Raw genomic sequence first — 19,861 nt, forward strand, 5'->3', positions numbered from 1 at the left:
AAATATTTAAGATTTCACTTTTAGAAGAAATCTACATTTTGCCAATGTCATTTATGTTGTTATGTGCACCCAAGTGCATAGTTTGTGATGTTGAGTGCACCCTTGAAAGGTTGTGCTGCTACACGCACCTTTGTCATAGTTGGTGTTGTTGTGGCCAATTTTTCCTATTTTATATTGCAAGTATTATTTGTGCTCTAATTATGCAAGGTGCGCTTAGAGGCAAAGGTATATGATTGGTGTAATGATTAATTTATTACTCATTCATGATTATGCAAGCAGAATGAGTAAAGGAAGAATTTAAGTCTTCTAAGACGAGGTTGAGGTTTTGGGGTGCCTTATGCACTCAAGGTGTTTATACACCGAGGTAGTAAAGGAATAAATAATAAATGTTGCTTGCCACTAATAAATCAAGAATTGAAATTGAAAAGTTGTTTTACTTGATTGAATTGATATTGGATTGATTGAATTGTTATGCATATGAGTCATCACCAAGTCTAAACCTGTAAATCACGTAAAGTGCAAGATGGATGAGCAATAAAACTCTGGATTGGTGCACTTCTGGAGTAATGACAATCAGGGGTTGGGGTACATGGGGTATAAGCCGTGTACTTTTCTCGAGGCCGTCTGATCTACGAGTCTCTTATTTCAAATATTTTTCAAAACTAGGAGTTAGGTGAGATCTCATACTAACTACGGTCACGGAGTCGCGCCCGTGGTCGTTGGATGTTTATTGATGTTTCCGAAAGAAGGCATGGAGTTTTTCTTTTATTGATGTTCCAAATGGAGCATGGGTTGGACAACCTTGTCTATTGCGTAATCCAATGAATAAAAATAATGATTTACCTATTATTAATTAATGGAGTCTTAGTAATATAAATAGTTGAGTCATGTGTTGAGTCTATAATTTAATGATGCATGATGATTGATTATTAGTAGCATGTTATGGATTTCTTAATTTATTTTGCAGCTTGTATGTACTCAGCTTTGCTGATTGCGTGCTTTGTGTGTCTTTCTTTGGTCATGGCCTTCGCCTTTCAATTACCCTGTGACGATCCAATTTTTACACTTGTAATATTGGGGAGCAGAATTATCACAGGTTCTTACACATGCAGCATTCATCAGGGTTGTGGGATCTTGAGTAGAGAGTTGGTTGTTTGCATTTTATTTCTTTTGCAAGTTTGAATTTATTTTAATTCGATTTTATTCGACACTATTTCTTTTGGGTTTGAATTTATTTGAACACTGAATTTAATCACTTACTACTTTTATTGGGTTTTGAATAAGGGCCTTAATGGTTCCAAGTTGTATGACTTAATTTGGTTTCATTCGTTGGTTTTGAAACTTATTTATAATTGATTTAGTTTTTCCGCTGCTATTTTCTGATAAAGCCTTAACGTTTGAACACGTGGCGGTAGCACGCCAGTAATTCTCTTGAATATTGTTCAGGGTCCTCAGAGGTTTAAAGAGAGAATTATTAGGGTGTTACACATTTACTACCTGTTTAATTTTTTATTTTTTTATTTTGCTACCACCCAAATCTCTAAAATATTTATTTCACTACCAATTGACTTACATTGTTATTATTTCCATTAGTTGGGTTTAGCCACCGTTCAACGAATTTAGGGTTTTGCTTATGGTGGTTTGGGGGTGGTGGTTTAGGGTTAGGGATGGCCGAAAAGGGTAGGGGAAGGGGAGGGGGGTCAATTTCGGTGGGGGGAACGGGGCTGGGGGGCAGATTCCGGTGGGGGGAAGGGGAAAGGGGGGTGGTTTTGGCTCGGGTTGGGGGTCGAGGCAGCAAGAACGTCGGGGAAAGGGAAGGGGGGCTGCGTAGGGTGGGGGAAAGAGAGGGGGGTGGGTTTGCGCCGGCGCCAGCCGAAGCTCTGGGCGTCGGCCGCCGGCAGGGGGGAGGGGGAAGGGGTGGTAGTTGAGGGGAGGGGTGGCAGGGTTACTTTTTTTTTTTTTTTTTTTTTTTGAATAAACATAACGGATTCCGTTAAGTGGTAGTGAAATTTTAATCATTTGATTTTAAGTGGTAGCAAAATAAAATAAAAAATTAAACGGATAGCAAATGTAATACAAGGTAATTTCGCCGGTAGTAAATGTCAATTTTTTCTTTTATTTATTTATTTTTTTAAAAAAGCTTTTTTCTCACTTGAGTGAGCGTAGCATTAGTGAGGCAGTGACCACCAATAAGGCAATAAGGCAGCTCCTCTCCATAAACTGAATAACCCAATAGAATTGCTAGCACCCTTTAACCGTCAGATCACACCTAAGAATTACAGGCGTCGTCTTCTCCGCCTATGATTATACTCTCTTTCATTTTCAATTTCAATTTCTATTTTTTGAATTGAATTGTAAAAACAAACACCCCCTAAATTTATTATTAATGGATGAACTTCAAATCCAGGTTGCACAAGCTGTTAATGTATTGAACCACGATTCTCAATCTTGTAATAGAGTTGCTGCTAATCAATGGCTGATTCAATTTCAACAATCCGATGCTGCTTGGGAGGTTGCCACTTCTCTTCTCACTTCTTCTTCTCACCTCCCGCCTTATTTCTCCGATTTCGAAGTCGAATTCTTTGCTGCCCAGATTCTTAAACGCAAGGTTTGTTTCTTTGTTTTTTTCATTCATTTTTTGGCTTTTTATTTGGTATTTTGATTTGGGTTGCATGGGTATTTTGAGGTATGAATTGGGTGTCTTTTGATTGCTTTTTTGTCAAATGGGTTTTGTGGAATTTGATTGTTTTAGTTACTTTATCAAAGATTTTTTTGATAATGAAGAAATTTTTCATAGCATTTTTGTGGGTGGAAGTAGGTGTAGTTACATTGTGGTTTATTAACTCAGAGTTGTATTTTAGTTAAGTTATTGGAAGAGTTAGGACATGCAGCTTGGTGAATTCGAATTCTTTTGTTATGATTATGGTGTTCTCTAAAGGAGTGGTTAGCTCCCACTTTAGACCTAAGGCAGAAAGAAGCGAATTTTTTGAGTTTGATTGGTGAATTGCTTTGGGTTCTTTCCTCGCCGACTGAAATTAGATGTGTGTCTGCTCTATCTTTACTTGGTGTTGTATTAAGGCCATATAGAAGAATGATTGTTCTTTTTTGTTCTAATTGGACTATTTGTGTGTTAATTGTGTTGTTCCCGTCACAAAAAATAAAAGCAAAATTGGCAGATGCAAAGAACTTTGGCTTGTACTTTATTTGGAGAGGTTTTAATGTTTTATCATAAGTTATAGTTTGCAAAAACATCGTGGCATAAAAGATTGCTTACTTCCCGGTATTTGTGCTTTTTACTAATAGTTGTGAGACGAGGAATACTTATATTGTACAATTGTTTGCTGGAAATGTATTTAGAAAGCATGGGTGCTTATTGGTTCTGTTGACCAATGCTTTACAAGCGCAATCACTTTATGTACTCACTTGGCTCTTTTTTGTGCTACTTCTTTGTATTTTGCGTGGTCTTCAACACACATTTTTGACCAATTATATTTTTAATTACTTACAAATGTAAGTTATGATAATTAGATGTTTGGATCCCAAGCATTGTAATGAATCTAATAAGATGCCAATTGATGATTTTCGTTTTGTGTGTAAGTAGCAATAAAAGGTCAAATCTTTTTAGTTTGACCCAATGAATAGTAAGTGAGTAGAAACAAAAAAAGAAAGGAGGTAATACCTTTAAGGAGGGGTAATATGAAAAACTTTTAGGCGTGCTTTCCTTTTATTTGTAGTTTGTGGCTGTAATGAAATTTATTAACATTCACATTCAGGATCAGAAGTTTAAAACTACATACAAGATACATCTATGCTTTGCTTCTTTTTGGACATACTTTGAAGGTGTGAGCAAAGTGTGGAAGGCAAGCAATGCTCTTTTACAGAGCTTCTCTAAAGGACTCTTTGCCCTCTACTTTTTTATACTCCCTTTCTCTCGGATTACTTACAACACTTTCCTTATAAAGCCATCCCAAATACTTGTAAGCTAACATAAGCTCTACTCAACCATTCAAACAAACTTTTCAATGTAATTTTAAAGGGGTGATAATGATCTATTTCCTCTATTCCAAATTACTACCTCCATTTCTTATTTATGTACAATATTACCTTAATTTGGTGTTTTCATCAATCTGAAGTTGGTCAATTATGGAGGGTGGTTGTATAGATGGTGGTGGTGTAAATTTTGTGGTGGCTGTGCAATCAATGCTGGACTGCAGGTGGGCTTAATTTGTGAAATATATTAATATGGGTAGTGGGTAGTGGGGTGATTTTTGTTTTTTCTTTTTCTTTGCCACCGCTCCTTAAAGGGTGTTCCAAAATAAAGTGTCATCTAATTTTGAATGGAGGAAGTAAAATACTTTAATTTGAGATTTTTACATGGACCAAGCCCCTTTGAGATTTTTGATTGAAGATTAGTTTAGGTGTGATGTTGGAGCCTTGTGGCTGGAATTAAGTCCTTGGAGTATATTGATAGAGTGTACCCTACCCATGGATTTAGCAGAAGTACCCATAGATTTAATCCAGGTTAAAAAGGTTGAAGCTGTTGAGCTGTTCGGGAATACGAGGTTCAATATTTCAGGATAATATACAAAAGGTATTATAATGTAAATAAGCCCACAGCCTTGTAATATCATTCCACTTCTTTCTAGTAAGGATCATAAGTATCCATTTAGCTCAAAATAAACAACTAGAAAGAAATTACGTAATGTCCACAACTTCAAAGTATCTTCCGTAAAGTGTTCACGCTACACTAGAAAGCAATGTCCACTAGAGTACAACTATTAGTGTTATGAGGCTCAATCACTTTCTTAAATTTGTTATGGGCGTAGACAATGCATGAAAAAGCACAAGCCTCACCAAGGTGTTTAGTTCCATGTGCCTTAGGCGTACCTTTGTGTGCTTTGGTGCAACTCCTTGAAGTAAGGCTCATATTATAAAGGATTGAAATTTGTGGAAAAATTGTTGTGCGCTTCAGCAAATTCACTTTCCATAGACCACAAAAAGCGCATGACTTTTAACTCATGGAGCCTTAGTGCCCAAGCGCGCAGCAGGCGTGCTTTTTCAAAACACTAGGCGTAGATAGTAAATGAATTAAGCTAAAGATAATATTTAAATGAACTAGTACTTCTATATAAACCAAATCCTTAATCCAAATAAGGATGGGGTCAACTACATTAATTAAAATTTTTATCTTCACTTCCGATGAGGGTTATATGCTATTTCTAACTCAGTTTCTTCATACCATTTTGATTTTCTTCTATCCAAGTCTTCTTTGACCTTTTTCAACTTCTTCTAAAATCTCTGTATCCTTTGCTCTCCACTTTCCAAACACACTAATCTCTTGTCTCGAATTGGAGATGCTAACGAGGCTACCAATACATTTTATGGTTATTGTTGCATATATCTAAAACCAATGTAGCCGGTTCTATCTTATCTTATCTGCTACATGTTCTACTCCAACCTACCCTAAATATATTCATTTTGATTTCTATACTTTAAGGTGCTCCCTTACCCATCTCAAATTCTCATCATACATTTCTATTATATCTGTGTTCTTTCTTTGATGCCCACATCCATATAGAATACTTTTCCAGTAACTCTAATGGTATTCCATGGTTGCTCATTCATTTGAGCCATCAACTAATATGAATAATTTCTTGGTGACTTTTTCAATCCTTCTACAACATCTACCAAGGGACTTAAACAGGGCTAACTCCCTTACCATCTTATGTCGCTAAATCCTTGTGACGCTTCCTTTCGCTATCTAATTGGCATTCAATGTACTCATATTTTCTTTGGCTCAATTGATCCATCTTAAAATTAACCCTGACTTTAGTCTCATCCATAAAGCAACATATACCAAAATATCTTATGCGGATAGACCATGTTAGTTTGATTTGAATCCACATATATAGAATCTAGAACCTTAAAGTTAGTTTTGCTAAAATTGATTAGACAACAAAAACTTGTAGGCTGGAATTTATGGTGGATCCGAAAGTTTCTGCTGTTTGATTACACTAATTTGAATAGTAATTTTCTTTGGCAGATACACAACGAGGGTTACTACTTACAATCGGGAGCAAAGGATGCGCTGTTGAATGCTCTTTTGGTGGCTGCTAGAAGATTTAGTTCAGGACCTCCACAGGTTTTTCATCTCTCTAGTTTGAATTTGTTTGTCTGTCTTGGTTCTCAAGGAAAATGTTAGGTTTTATCGAACAATTTTTGAAAGTTTCATGTAAATTTGCTCTTGGATATCTCTTATATTTGCTGTAAATATGTTTTTTTTGTCTTTTCTTGGCAATATTATTCACTGTCAGCCCTATTCTTCTTGGCAGCTTTTAACTCAGATATGTTTGGCACTCGCTGCACTTGTGCTCCGTGCAGCAGAGTATAGGCAACCAATTGAACAACTTTTCTACAATCTTCAAAATTTTCAAACACAGGAAAACGGCAATGTTGCTGTTTTGGAAATGCTGACTGTTTTGCCGGAAGAAGTAGTTGAGGATCAAAGTACTGATAGTAGCATAAATTTTGCACAGAGGTCTCAGTATACTAGAGAGGTGTTTCCTCAGTCTGAACTGGCATAGCATTAGCTTTGTGTACTTTCTGTCTTGCCTCTTATGAATTGATGAAATGCAGCTTTTATCACATACTTCAATGGTCCTTGAGTTCCTGAGGCAGCAATCAGAGATAAGGTTCGAAGATACCAACCAGATGCATGAAAGAAATAGGAAGATATTGCGGTGTTTACTCAGCTGGGTAAGATCAATGTTGTGAAATATTCCACCAATGAAACTTTGGTGACCGGACCAAGCTGCTCTATCCATTTTCTATTATATGTAGTTAATCTGACCATTGCTATTAAGCTGGGATTTCATGTCCAATTTCGGATGAGTTATTACTGGTTATTATTACATATAACTTCCATGTAGCTTTGCTTATTCATTGCAGTTAGTCAAATCAAGCCTTTTGTTTTTCACTTTCAGGTCCGAGTTGGATGCTTCTCTGAAATTCCTTCTGGCTCATTGTCTTCTCATCCTCTTCTGAATTTCGTGTTCAATTCTTTACAGGTTGTTAGTCAGCTCCTTAACTTTTCTATGTTTGGTGCTGTTAGATTATGTGCTTATTTATTTCACCTGTCCCTTAAAAAAAGAGGTTGGGGAAAAATAGACTTAACACAGAGGTTTCTACTAACGTCATTTTTCTTTATTTCTTAGGTTTCATCTTCCTTTGATCTGGCTGTTGAAGTTCTTGTTGAGCTTGTGAGTCGCCATGAGGTATTGCACTTGTAACTATGCTTTTTTTTTTTTTTACTTTTTTTTTAGACTGCTGAAAATTGTGTCGAAATCTAACTTGATTTTTTATATTCGAATTGGATATAACTTATTGGTTTTAAGACTATTTTTCTTGTTGAAAAATCTTGTTAAAATAACGTAAAAGTTTTGGTTGAAAATCCCATAGTACATAACTATTGTGTCAGGTTGACTTATAGAGGCTTGGTTTCGTATGTTGAAACCCTTGTTACAAATTTTTAAGTTTTGATCTTAAGTCATTGTAAGCTACTAAGCGGTGGATATAACTTTTGATTATGAATCTGTATCCAGAAGAATTTCATTTAATAAAAAATATTGATGTCCAAGAAAAGAAAAATTCACGAGATAACATGATGGTATTGCATAATATACAGGATAATCCAAGCCTGAAGTTTGTACTTAGGTAACTATGTGTTTTTTTGATGTGCTTACTGTAGGTTAGCATTGCCGTTTCTTATACAAGGGCAACTCTTTGCTTTATTTTAGGTGCTCTTCTGATATTAGTAGTTATCCATATTAAGTTTAATATATTAAAACCTCTATTATGAGAAACTGGGGTACTTAATAATATTTTAAATTTAATAGGGAATTATGGTTCTTATATGATTTGTTTTCTTTTTCCAGCAGTGGAAAAATCAGGTTACCATATCTTTTGAACCCATCATTGGGGTTAGAATTTCTTTGAAAAACGTTTATTGACATATTTTGAGTTAATATATTTCAAATAAGGTTACCCTATGATCTATGCAATACCACATCATTTGCCCATGAATTTCCCCCCTGGAAAATAGAACATGCGTTTTCTTGTAAAATTTCTTCTGAATTTTCCGTGTTCTCTTACATTTGGGAAATAAGTTAGAATGGACTAGAACTAACATTGACAGGCATATATGATGTTTTTGGCTCTCCCTTCTCTGATGGCTGTTGCTGCTTCTTTTGATGAACTCTGTGAAAGACTAGTACCCAGTTTTTGTAATAAACTCCCTTCCTGCCTGATTTTTTTTCCTACCAGCTTTAAAAAAACCTTTTCATGTCAAGAGAAATGGGGGCTCATATCCAACTGTTCACGCATGTGGCTGCTGCTGCCGACTCTCTCTAGTTTTGACAATGCTACTCTGGTTTTTATCATGTCAGTTTCATCCTGTTCTTCTGTCTCATAGGATTTATAATAGAGCTTCAATGTTAGTAAAATACCCCTTGATATATTTTTGATTAAGACTGCTAGGTATAGAGTGCCTAGAATTGTAGAAAGTCACCATTCGAAGATCCTATGTTACTTGGACTCTTCATTTAACCTCTAAGACATGGGTATGACACTTGGATACTTCATTTAGACCAATACTCCCTCCATTTTTAAATACTTGCTCCATTTCTCCACGTGCGGAGTTTAGGAGAAATCGGAGAAAGTAATAAAATATGGAGGTAGTGTGGTTGGTGAAAAAATAAAAAATTATAAAAAGCAAAAGTAGTTGAGAGAATTGGAGGAGAGAGAATATAAATTAATAAAATATGATTTATTTTGGGTCCACTAGTTGAGAGAAATTAATTAAATATTGTAAAAGCTTTCCAAATAAGGAAATGGAGCAAATATTTAAAAACAACCAGAAATGGAAAGTGGAAGTATTTAAAAACGGAGGGAGTATTATGGTATTTTTTTTACATTATAACCGAGTTGGACATTAGCAAAGGTACTAGTGTCAGACATGGGTATCCAAATTCGAGTAATCCTAATGTAGTGCTGTTCTAGCAATCGAAACATTTTTGTATTTTTTTAACGGCAAAATATTTCAGGCTGAAGGATTCAAAATGGAAGTGAAATCCTTACTCTCCCTTTTTTTATCACTAGAAAACATTAAAAAAAAAAACAAAATCCTAGACCTGACCGACCTAATTCTCTCAAGCCTCGCCTTTTTTGATTCTCTGTGTCAGTGGCCATGTTGCGGTCGATTTGCCCGGAAACTAGTCACCAACCTCCACTATTTGGCTGTCATCACTATTGTCAAGTGTACTTCCACAGTGTGTACTCAAACTTGCTGAAATTTTATCTTATCTTGTCATTTTTTGTAGTTCTTGTTTACGAGATTCAGCCTTCCTCTCTTGGGTGAATTTTACCCTCACAATTCTTTGTCTAGTTCTATTCTATATTCTGTACTTATATCTATGTGGTCCACAATAATGCTACACGCTGTAGCAAATAGGTTGGTTGTTAGAGTGTAAGACTATTATTAGCTTTTCTAATATTGGACTAGATATGTAAAGTGGACCATAAGGATTGTTTCTTTCACCTAATGGGCTATGTGCCAGCAATATTAGTTATTACCATAATATAATTGTCTATGTTCATGTATGGGCCTATTAGCGGGCCAATCAATCAAAGCCTTAATCCCATAAGTGGGTCGGCTACATGAACCAAAAATGATTATTCCGTGTAGTCATCGGCGAAAATCTTTCCCCTTCATCCCTTACTTACAATCTGATGCCCCATCCTCATGCAAATCCATATACTTCACGTCCTTCTTAACTCCTTCCAACCAAGTTATTTTCGGTCTCCCTCTCCCTCGTTTAACCCCTCCATGGCCCACTCTTCCACTCTTCGTGCCGGTGCACCATCGGGTCTCCGTCTTACATGTCCAAACCAATGCAGACGATTTTCTCTTAGTTTGTCTGCGATGCCTGCCACCCCTACTTTTATGTGAATAACCTCATTTCTGATTCAATCTCTTAGAGTGTTTCCGTACATCCATCTTAACATGCGCATTTCCATAACCTCCATCTTTTTAATGTGCTCCTTCTTAGAAGCCTAACATTCTGTAACACTAGTCTTATGGTATTCCTGTAAAATTTTCCCTTTAACTGGAAGGGAATGCTTCGGTCACATAACACTCCCGTGGCTGCTCTCCACTTAAGCCACTCTGACTTAATCCCGTGGGCCATGTCTTGATCAATGTCACCTTTTTTTTGGATGATCGACCCAAGATATTTAAAACATTCACTCAATCAGCTGATGAATTTTATTTTTTTGATAGTCAACGTGTGACTTGTATAATTTGCAATAAGCCAATACTGTTTAAAGCCTGCTTTAAGAAAATAAGCATCAGGATTATTAATGTACTTCCTATGATCTATATGTGCGAATATGTATCCTGTTTCCTGTTTTTTGTGATATGTTGGTCTTCTAACCCGCTTACTGATCCCTTGCACCTGGGCTGCAGCCTTAATAGCACAGTACAGATATGGAATTTGAGCAATTTTGCATAGTATCTTTGACAGTTTAATATGCTTATGAGTTATGACTGAAAAGATAATAATAGAATTCAGATTTATATGCTGTACTGCTGTGGATCTGGTTTTGATTGATCAACTTTATGGCTTGTTTTTCTTAATGCCATTGACTGCTGGGGGAGTTCTAAGAAGCCTTTTTGGCTGTCTTACATGCTTATATCTTGGTTCCTCTCGCTTTAATGAGCTTGCTTTTGTTACCTCTTTTTTGTTAAAAGGTCCTGCGGTCCTCCAGAATCGTATCTGTTTCTTTTATCAAGTTGATAGAGGCTTTTGTACTGCAGCTACTAACTATTACTCAACAATCCTTTCATGTCCAGTAATTCTTGGTTATTTTAATTAATTTATTCTTACTTGGCTTTGTAGGATCTACCTCAGGTTTTATTGTGTAGAGTTCAGTTTTTAAAGGATGCTCTACTTTGTCCAGCTCTAGACAACGGAGATGAAAAAATTATTAGTGGAATTGCATGCTTGATGTCAGAAATTGGTCAGGCTGTAAGTTGACAATATCTTAGTTAAAAGTCTAGACTTGTCTAATTCGAATTTTTTGTCTTTTTTTTTTTAAAGGTAATATTGTAGAAAATAACCACTGATACAAATTTTTTTTCTCCTCACCTTGTTTTCTGTTAGGCACCGTCTTTGATCGTAGATGCAAGTTCAGAGTCTCTGATCTTAGCAGATGCACTGTTAAGGTCTGGTATCATTTATTAACTTGTTTCTCTTAGAATCAAAGGAGGTGATTTGCATCTTGCAATTTACTTTTTGTAGTTGCATAATTGTCCCATCAATGACATCACTTGCTTTCTTCTTAAAGTTTACTCTCATCTTATCTTTCCTATCTGTTTTTGAATGCTGCACTTGTAAATCCTCAATTAGCAAAATTGACTAACTATGCCTTCAAATGAAAAAGAGCTTTTATGGTTATTAAGGTGTTGCAAGATAAGGTTATTAACAATTATACTTTATTTGTGTCATTTGTTGTCCTTTCCATTTCTGTATGTTTCAATTAATTATCCTAAGCATTCATTTTTTTATTCATTTAATGCACTGCTTGATCTATAACTATTCGTGATGGATTTTGTCCATTAAACCCCCCCCCCCCTTTTTTTTTAAAGTCAACTATGTTATTATGAAGTTTGAGATGGTGAATGCATAAATGCTAACAATACTGAAAAATTGAAAGGATTCAGCAAATTAGGAACAGGGTTTTAATTTAGGTGCTGTTGCTTTGCAAATTTAATGCTGAGCTTCTTTCTAGAGAAACATTGGGGGGTAGTTTCAGTGCCCTTTCATGATCGTAGTAAGCTCAAAAATCTTTATAATGCAATTGCGATGTGGACATGTGGTCATGCATTCGAGATTTAATTCCTTGGGTTGGAATGAACTAGAGCATGGAATGTCATTTTACTACATTTAGGTTCTGTACCACCAATGTCAATGCACACAAGACCTCTTAAGCTTCTTTCTTATTTTCCTTTTTTTCCCTTCTTAGCATGCATTCATTGTATGGAACAAGCTATAGCTCAAAGGATAATTGCTGAACAATAAGAGATGATAAGATGCTTGTTATGTAAATTACATGAAGAAAGGGAGCTTACTTTTTTTCTATTTCGTGTATATAGTGTCCGTTGGAATTGAAAGATTGTTTGAGGCTTAATACGCTTCTATAAGGGGGCTTATTTCAATTTGTTGTAGAATAAGCTTTTATATGGGTGCTTATTTCAGTTCTTTGTAGAATAAGCTTAATTATATGCAAAGCAATTATTTTTAAATTAGTAAGACATCGTAACCTTAGTCACTTAAATATTCAATCAATCAATCAGAGCCTTAATCCCAGAGTGTCGGCTATATAAACCAAAAGTGAATATTCTGTATAGTCATCCACAAAAATCTTTGTCTTCCATCCCTTACGATCAAATGCTTCATTCTCATGCAAATCCATTTGCTTCATATCCTTCCTAACTCCTGCCAACCAAGTTATTTTAGGTCTCCCTTTACCTCGTTTAAGGTCTCCATGATCCCACTCTTCCACTCTTTGTACCGGTGCACCCTTGGGTCTCCGTCTCACATGCGCAAACCAACACAGATGATTTTCCCTTAGTTTGCCAATAACTTCATTTCTGATTCTATCTCTTAGAGTGTTCCCGCACATCCATCTTAACATGCGCATTTTTATAACCTTCATCTTTTTTATGTGCTCCTTCTTAGAAGCCCCAAAATCCATACCATAAAGCAACACTAGTTTTATGGCAATCTTATAGAATTTCCCCTTCAACTATAAAGGAATGTTTCGGTCACGTAACAATCCCGGGGCCGCTCTCCATTTAAGCCACTCCGACTTAATCTCGTGGGCCACATCTTGATCAATGTCACCATTCTTTTGGAGGATTGACCTAAGATATTTAAAACACTCACTCATGGTCATATCCTTTTCGTCTAACCTCATCATCGCTTGCCCCCCTCTCTGTACCAAAGCGGCATACCAAATATCCAGTCTTACTCCAACTTAGCTTTAACCCACTAGATTCTAACCTTTGCCTCCATTGCTCCAATTTGGCATTAACCCCATCTTTAGTTTCATCTACCAAAACGATATCATTCAAAAACAATATACACCATGGGACCTCATCTTGAATTGGCATGGTTACTTCATCTAGAACTGTTGCAAACAGAAAAGGGCTTTAATGCAGACCCTTGACGCAATCCAAATGTAATAGGAAAATCTTTTGTCAATCCACCACATGTCCTCACATGTGTTGACACATCCCAATACATATCCTTAACCAGGTCCGCATACCTTTGCTGGATACCTTTTTTCAACATTACCCACCAAAGTTCCTCTCTTGGTACCTTGTCATAGGCATTCTCTAAATCAATAAAAACCATATGGAGGTGTGACTGATTGATTGATGTAGCCGACCCCACTTATGGGATTAGGCTTTGATTGATTGGTTGATTGAAGGTCTGTAGCTGTAGCTGCCATTAGTTTGTGGGTGTGACTGTGCGGACTGTGTAAGAAACCCTTTTGTTCAATAATGTAGAAGTTTATGTTTCTACATAGATTTACTAACATCGTTATATATTGCAGCTGTGTGGCTTTTCCTAGTGAAGAATGGGACATTGCGGATTCAACATTGCAGTTCTGGTATAGTCTCTCTCTCTCTCTCTCTCTCTCTCTCTCTCTATATATATATATATATATATATATATATATATATATATATATATATATATATTTCGTGTTTCTTATTTATTTTATTTGGAGGGGGAAGGGTGGGGGTGGGGTGGGTCAGTTTTGTTTGTGTCTAAAAAACTAGTCATTTTCCTTCGATACATTTCAGGGGTAGCCTTGCCAGTTATATACTTGCTATCAATGCGGATGAGAGAAAAAGAAGGGAGCATATAGATAAAATGTTTTTCCCTGTGTTCTCAGCCTTACTTGATGCACTGCTGCTGCGCAATCAGGTTTTATTTTATTTTTTTTACTTTTACATGCTCTCAGCTTATCTTCATCGTTTCATGTATCCCTATTTAGTCTGGATGACATAAAAGAAGGGAACTTTGGGAAATGTTTTTTCTCAGGTTTACTTGATACTCTTTTGCTGGGCTTACTACAAATTTAGTTACTTTCTGGCCTTATGAACCTCATGTTCAGCATGCTAATCACTTCTGTTGTGCTGTATTGAGGCTAGTGACCTGTGTTGCAGTTCACTTTTAGCTTCTTACAGGTTGGATTAATTATAATAATTTGCATGTACGTTATTACATATGCTTGGTTTTCTAGTCTATTCAATAAATCTATTGACACTTGGTTCTACTGCCTTTGGTTGGATGATCTTAATGGTAGTGCTTGACATAGTATGTTTTTGCACACTTAGGTCACGAACACCCCTTCTAGTATATGCTGATTTGGAATTGTCCAACGACTCCAATCAAAAGTGTCTTTTTGTTATCCACAGGTTGATGAATCTACTTATGATGGAGATGGTGGAAGCAGTGAGTTGCCTGATGGTCTTGCAAATTTCAGAATGAACTTGGCTGAACTTCTGATGGAAATTTGTCACTCTTTAGGACCAGCTACATACATACAAAAGGTACTCGAAATCATCTTGGCTCTTCATTTGCGCCTTTACTGTTATGCAACTATGTATAAACATTGTGTGCTTTGCTCTCATTTGTAAGATGCAATTGTTAAAAGGAAGTCTTTTCCTTAGTTAGCTGAAAGTTAAAGAAGTGTATCATATTGACGATTAAATAAGGTCTATTTTGCCTGTATATTCACAGGGAAATTGCAGCCCTACCTTAGATTATAGTTGTCATATGCCTTGTAAATTTTACAAAGTGCTAGTGCTTCAAGGCACAAGGTTCTAGCCAAAGCTGATGTGCAAGGATGCATGTTAAAAATTTCAGGCTCTTTTTTATAAAAATTGGTTTTATGTGTTCTATCAGAATGTGCTTTTGATGTGTGCAGATATGCTTTGGGTGCTTCAACTGTAAGTCATGATTGCGTCTTTGTAATTAGGCAAATGGATGGAGGCACTATACTTTTATATGGTTTGTTTGTGGTACCTGGTAGCTCTTTTTAATAAAATTTCTTTTTGATGCCCAATACGACTGGCTTGCTTGTTCAAAGGAGTATACGTTGTCCTCTTAGCAGTCGTTTGATTAACATAGGAACTAGAAACTCCCATGAAAATCTAATTTATGGGAATTAAATCCACAATCAAATTCATGGGAATTCCTAAGGTAGTGTTTGGTAATCTTAATTTCATCTGAATTCATTAATTTCAATTCTGGGAATTGGAATTAGGAAATTCGACTTTATATGTTGTGTTTGGGAAGCACTTCGATTTGGGATTCCAAAATTTCAAATTACACCCACTGTTTGAAGAGTCCGTGAAATTGAACTATGGAATTGACCATTTTCAATTGCAAATGGGAAAAATATCCCAGCAATTGCATCATTCCCAAATTGTGAAACATAGAATAAAAAGATTTATACTGATATCACACTATTGCATTTTATATTTTGAGCGGAAGTCTTAGATACGTTTGGTTTCATTTAATTACTGACTGAGTGAAACCATCATTGACGGATTTGACGCCATAGTGCCATACTCATTCACTCTTACCAATTTCATGCCTATTACAGGTTTCACCTATTTGTATAATAGATATATCTTTTATTTTATATATGTTTCCAATGTCATTATAGGTTTTCCTCGGTGGTTGGATGTCAGGAAACATGCCCATACCATGGAGGGAGATAGAAGCCAAAATGTTTGCACTTAATGCGGTGAGCAAATATTATATTGACAATGCTTGCATGTGTTTCATTTATGTTCTTTGTGGTTTTTACCTTTCTCTTTTTATTCCTTATATTGCTTTAATGGTGTTACGGAAACCAGAATATTTATAAAGAACCATAAAGGAAAGGTGAAGCAAAGCAAGCCAAAATATTCTAGAACGAGAATTAGTAACAAATTAGCTTAATTGTGGTAACTAGAATATAATTCAAGAACAGTACTGGAAAGTTGAAATAAAACAGACCAAATATTCAGCCAATAAATTAAAGTAAAAAAAAATTTCATTTACATATAATAATAAATTAAAATTTACTAGTCTTGCAGAACAATAAAGGAAAACTTATGTATCATACATTAGCTTAATATGAAGCCTCCAAAAATAAAAGCAATTGATAGGGACACTGTGCCTTATTTCGGATTACGCTAGTATCCAACGCTTAATTGTAAGGAGATAGGTAGCATGCTGATATCCAGTGCTTAATTGAGAGAAGACAGATACCATGCCGATATCCAGCACTTAATTGAGATGAGTTAACAATTATTTATATGAGAATAATTCTAAATCATATATTATCAAATCTGAGGGTTACAATGAGTTCATGTCATTAGTTCTCACCTTTCCCGTGTTGCATGATTTAGTCACTCGTCAATCTTTTTATCAAATTTCTACCTTTCATCTCCCATCTATTTGTTATTCTCGACTTGAATTATTTACCACCATTAATGGTTGCTCTCGACTTGTATTATTTAGTTACATGCGTCATTCATAAGTTCTGCTTCTTTTTCACATCTGTTTCATCAATGAATATTAGCAGCAAGCATCATAACCCACTCGAAATCATTTTTACATAATTTTTTGAAGAGAGATTTTGATAAATTGATTGGAAAAGAAAATAGTTAGATTTCAGGATATGGCAGCGAGAAAAGACGTGTGAGAACTTGGAAGGGAATTAATGTGCGGAGGAGAGAATTTTTTATGCTAGTGTTATAGATTGCTTTTGCAATTGGTTATGGAAATTGGCGATTGTTTCTCATTTTCCTTTTTAGGTTGTCCTTAAAGATTGCCCATAAATTTGAATATGATGTTATGATCATTAGGGACCTCCACTTTAATCTCCCATTCACTTTATTTGGTCTCACCAATTCTGTCTCTTATCAACTTTATTCAACCAAAATAAAAAAAAGTTATCCAACCCCAATGGAGCAAATTAAAGGGGAGAAAGGGAGTATGTACTAATATGTATTTACACTCACAAAGTCATTTTGGCATTTTCCATTCAAGAAAAATTGTTAAGCAGTGTCCCAAGTGCTATTTTTAGCCCATAGAAGTCAGCTTGAAGATAGGAAGGCAAAAATGTCACAAAAAGTTCTTTGTTTTGATGATATTTCTGCTTTATCAAGTCGCTTGATATAGAAAGCCAAAAGGTCTGAAATAGCTCTTTATTTTGCTGATTATTTCAAAATAATAATTTGGCATATGTTTGCCACTAAACTTGCATCCGCCCTAAAGTACCATTTTCGCTAATGAAAAGCAAAAGCACACTACATTCAATGTCAAAGTAGGCTTGGAAAACTTAGCTTGCATTCTGTATGACAGAAGTACAGGTTTCTGTGTAGGATTGGGATCCCATCCCAATCTCATATAACCAACACAGTTGCTTATTGAATTAAGCCTGAGGTGAGTTTAAGTTGACTTTGCCCTTTCTTTCTTTTTCCTCTCTTTTAAGTGCGAGGGTAGAAAGGATTTATTAATTGCTTTACTACCCAGCAAATACTCTCCTTGTCACTCTGCTTCTCTTCATGTATGTTGTCTCCTATCTGGGTATCTTCATCTTCCATCACCACTTTCCCTATATAACCACTGTTTTGCTCATCTTGTTTGAGGAATACACAGCTTCTATAGAGGTTTAACCTCAATAATAAAACGGATTCCAGACTGTTCTAAGGTGGATGCCCATTCGTCTAAAGAATCAAAATTGTGAAACCCAGGAATCATGTTGTTCCCAGATCACTATGTCTTGAACTTATTCCCCCTTATTGGATTTTGAAATCTCAGGAAGTTTTGATGGGTGGTGGTGGAGCGTTTTGTTAGAAAGAAAGTTGGAATTTTTTTTGGAGAATTTTCTATTGTGACAGATGAATCTATGAAGGTATTTTAGTTTTTAAAAAGTAAAGTATATACTTCGTATTAAATAGGCACCAAGGGGGTATCTTCTATATATTATACTTAAGCTGAGTCCATTAATTCAGGTTTCCTTGCCTAAATTTCCCTTCTTAACGCATTAATTAAGCTAGATGAATAGATTATTGTATTGGAATGATAAGCTTGAGTCTTATTGAACCATAATTATTTATCCAAAACGTGATGGCCAATGACAGCATACATTGCTTTTATTAATCTCATCTAAGTCTTGGAAATTGATATAGTATATAATTAAACATATTTTCTAGGCTGAGCCTCTGGTTTCTCATGCTCATGAGCTGGCTCCATTACATTTTCAGGCATCCTTATATGCTGACTATCATACCTAACTTTTTCCAAAGTGATAAAAACTACTTTTTTTCTTCTTCTAGGTTGCTGAAGTGGTCATACAGGAGAGTGTAAAGTTCGATTTCTCTGTTATTATGCACTTGGTGACAATTCTATCCAACAGGACATCTAATGAACCTAAAGGATTCATGTGTATTGTGCGTACAAATATCCTCTCTCTTTAATTTTTAATTTTCAAGGAATACGATGTGTCCTGAGGCTGTCTGCTTTTATAATTATAATTTTCTTAACTCGTGATCTTCTGTTATAGGTGTACAGATCACTTGCTGATGTTATTGGATCCTATTCAAAGTGGATATCCACTCTTCAAACAAATACTAGGCCCCTGCTGTGAGCTCTTTTCCATTACTCTACTGCAGTGTGTTTGATGTTTATTGCTGTGGAGATCTATGTTATACATATATAATGCCGATACCCCGTGGCATTAAAAATTTCATTTCCGTATAATAGCCCCGTTCATTATCACTAAGGAAATAATTATTAAAATTCCTAGCAAATCACTTCCAAAAATAAAAGGTCATGAAAATAAGGAAAATCAAATTTAACCACTTAAGATAAGAGTCATATCATAATTACCTGAAAATACAATGGAAGTAGGGAAAAGAAATAAATATGACTTCACATAAGGAGCTAACTAGTTAACTACTGGAAAAATTTAATTAAGATAATAGTATAAACACTTCATACCTTCCCAAAAAAAAAATACATATGTATTAAATGAATAGAGGGGAATGATACTAAAAATTAGTTCCCTCGCTCCAATTCATGTCACCTAGCTTGAGAAAAAAAAAAAAGCCCAGTGTTCCATATTAATACTGTTTAATCTCTTAACCCCTTTTAGTAGATCTCCTTTCTCACAATTTTTTTTTCCTCGGGCCTACTAACACAAAACCACTATTGCCATTTCCCACAATTCTAACAGTCACACAAAACTCTAACAAACCATGAATTTCCTTTCAGTAAGGCTCTTCAATGCATGGCTGCATCCATATGCTAATACCATCTCAAAAGCTTCTAGGTAAAACTTCCTTCGACATTCACTTTAATTTCATGCAAATAATGGGCTCTATCTATCGTAAAACAAAATATTTAGAGAACCAACAAATTATATCATTGTAATCTAACATGATATAAATTATACAAATTAAATATGCTCTTTAATTGCACACACATAGTGTGTGCTTCTAAGCTTGTGTCACCAATTAGAAATGTGAATCCTAGTACATTGGAGAGGCATACTCTTTTTTTTTTTTTTTTTTTTTTTTTTTTTTTTTATTTTTTTTTATACTTAGTATTAAAGTAAATGCAAAAACTTTTTCTAGTTTATGATGTTGATAGGGTATATAGTTGTGTGATTTTGTTCGAAGAAGCATATATGACTATGAATGTATGAAGTTTTTGATCTTTTTGGCACT

The 19,861-nt window shown here is 35.5% G+C and overlaps 1 protein-coding gene across 1 annotated transcript in view; it reads left to right on the forward strand.

Annotated features, from left to right (window-relative positions):
* Nucleotides 1-2,201: 2,201 nt before the first annotated feature.
* The window catches only part of LOC145562448 (transportin MOS14-like), a 33,490-nt gene continuing 15,830 nt past the window's right edge, over nucleotides 2,202-19,861 (forward strand). The window contains exons 1-14 of the mRNA XM_081622733.1: nucleotides 2,202-2,608; nucleotides 6,044-6,142; nucleotides 6,333-6,557; nucleotides 6,637-6,756; nucleotides 6,984-7,067; nucleotides 7,215-7,274; nucleotides 10,956-11,084; nucleotides 11,220-11,281; nucleotides 13,678-13,734; nucleotides 13,931-14,054; nucleotides 14,549-14,683; nucleotides 15,805-15,885; nucleotides 18,470-18,583; nucleotides 18,697-18,776. Coding sequence (XP_081478859.1) covers nucleotides 2,387-2,608; nucleotides 6,044-6,142; nucleotides 6,333-6,557; nucleotides 6,637-6,756; nucleotides 6,984-7,067; nucleotides 7,215-7,274; nucleotides 10,956-11,084; nucleotides 11,220-11,281; nucleotides 13,678-13,734; nucleotides 13,931-14,054; nucleotides 14,549-14,683; nucleotides 15,805-15,885; nucleotides 18,470-18,583; nucleotides 18,697-18,776 — 1,592 coding nt within the window. The 5' untranslated portion in view covers nucleotides 2,202-2,386. The remainder of the gene's footprint in view (nucleotides 2,609-6,043; nucleotides 6,143-6,332; nucleotides 6,558-6,636; nucleotides 6,757-6,983; nucleotides 7,068-7,214; nucleotides 7,275-10,955; nucleotides 11,085-11,219; nucleotides 11,282-13,677; nucleotides 13,735-13,930; nucleotides 14,055-14,548; nucleotides 14,684-15,804; nucleotides 15,886-18,469; nucleotides 18,584-18,696; nucleotides 18,777-19,861) is intronic.

This window comes from Chenopodium album, chromosome 10 (assembly GCF_948465745.1).
Source record: "Chenopodium album chromosome 10, dcCheAlbu1.1, whole genome shotgun sequence".
Lineage (NCBI taxonomy): Eukaryota > Viridiplantae > Streptophyta > Magnoliopsida > Caryophyllales > Amaranthaceae > Chenopodium > Chenopodium album.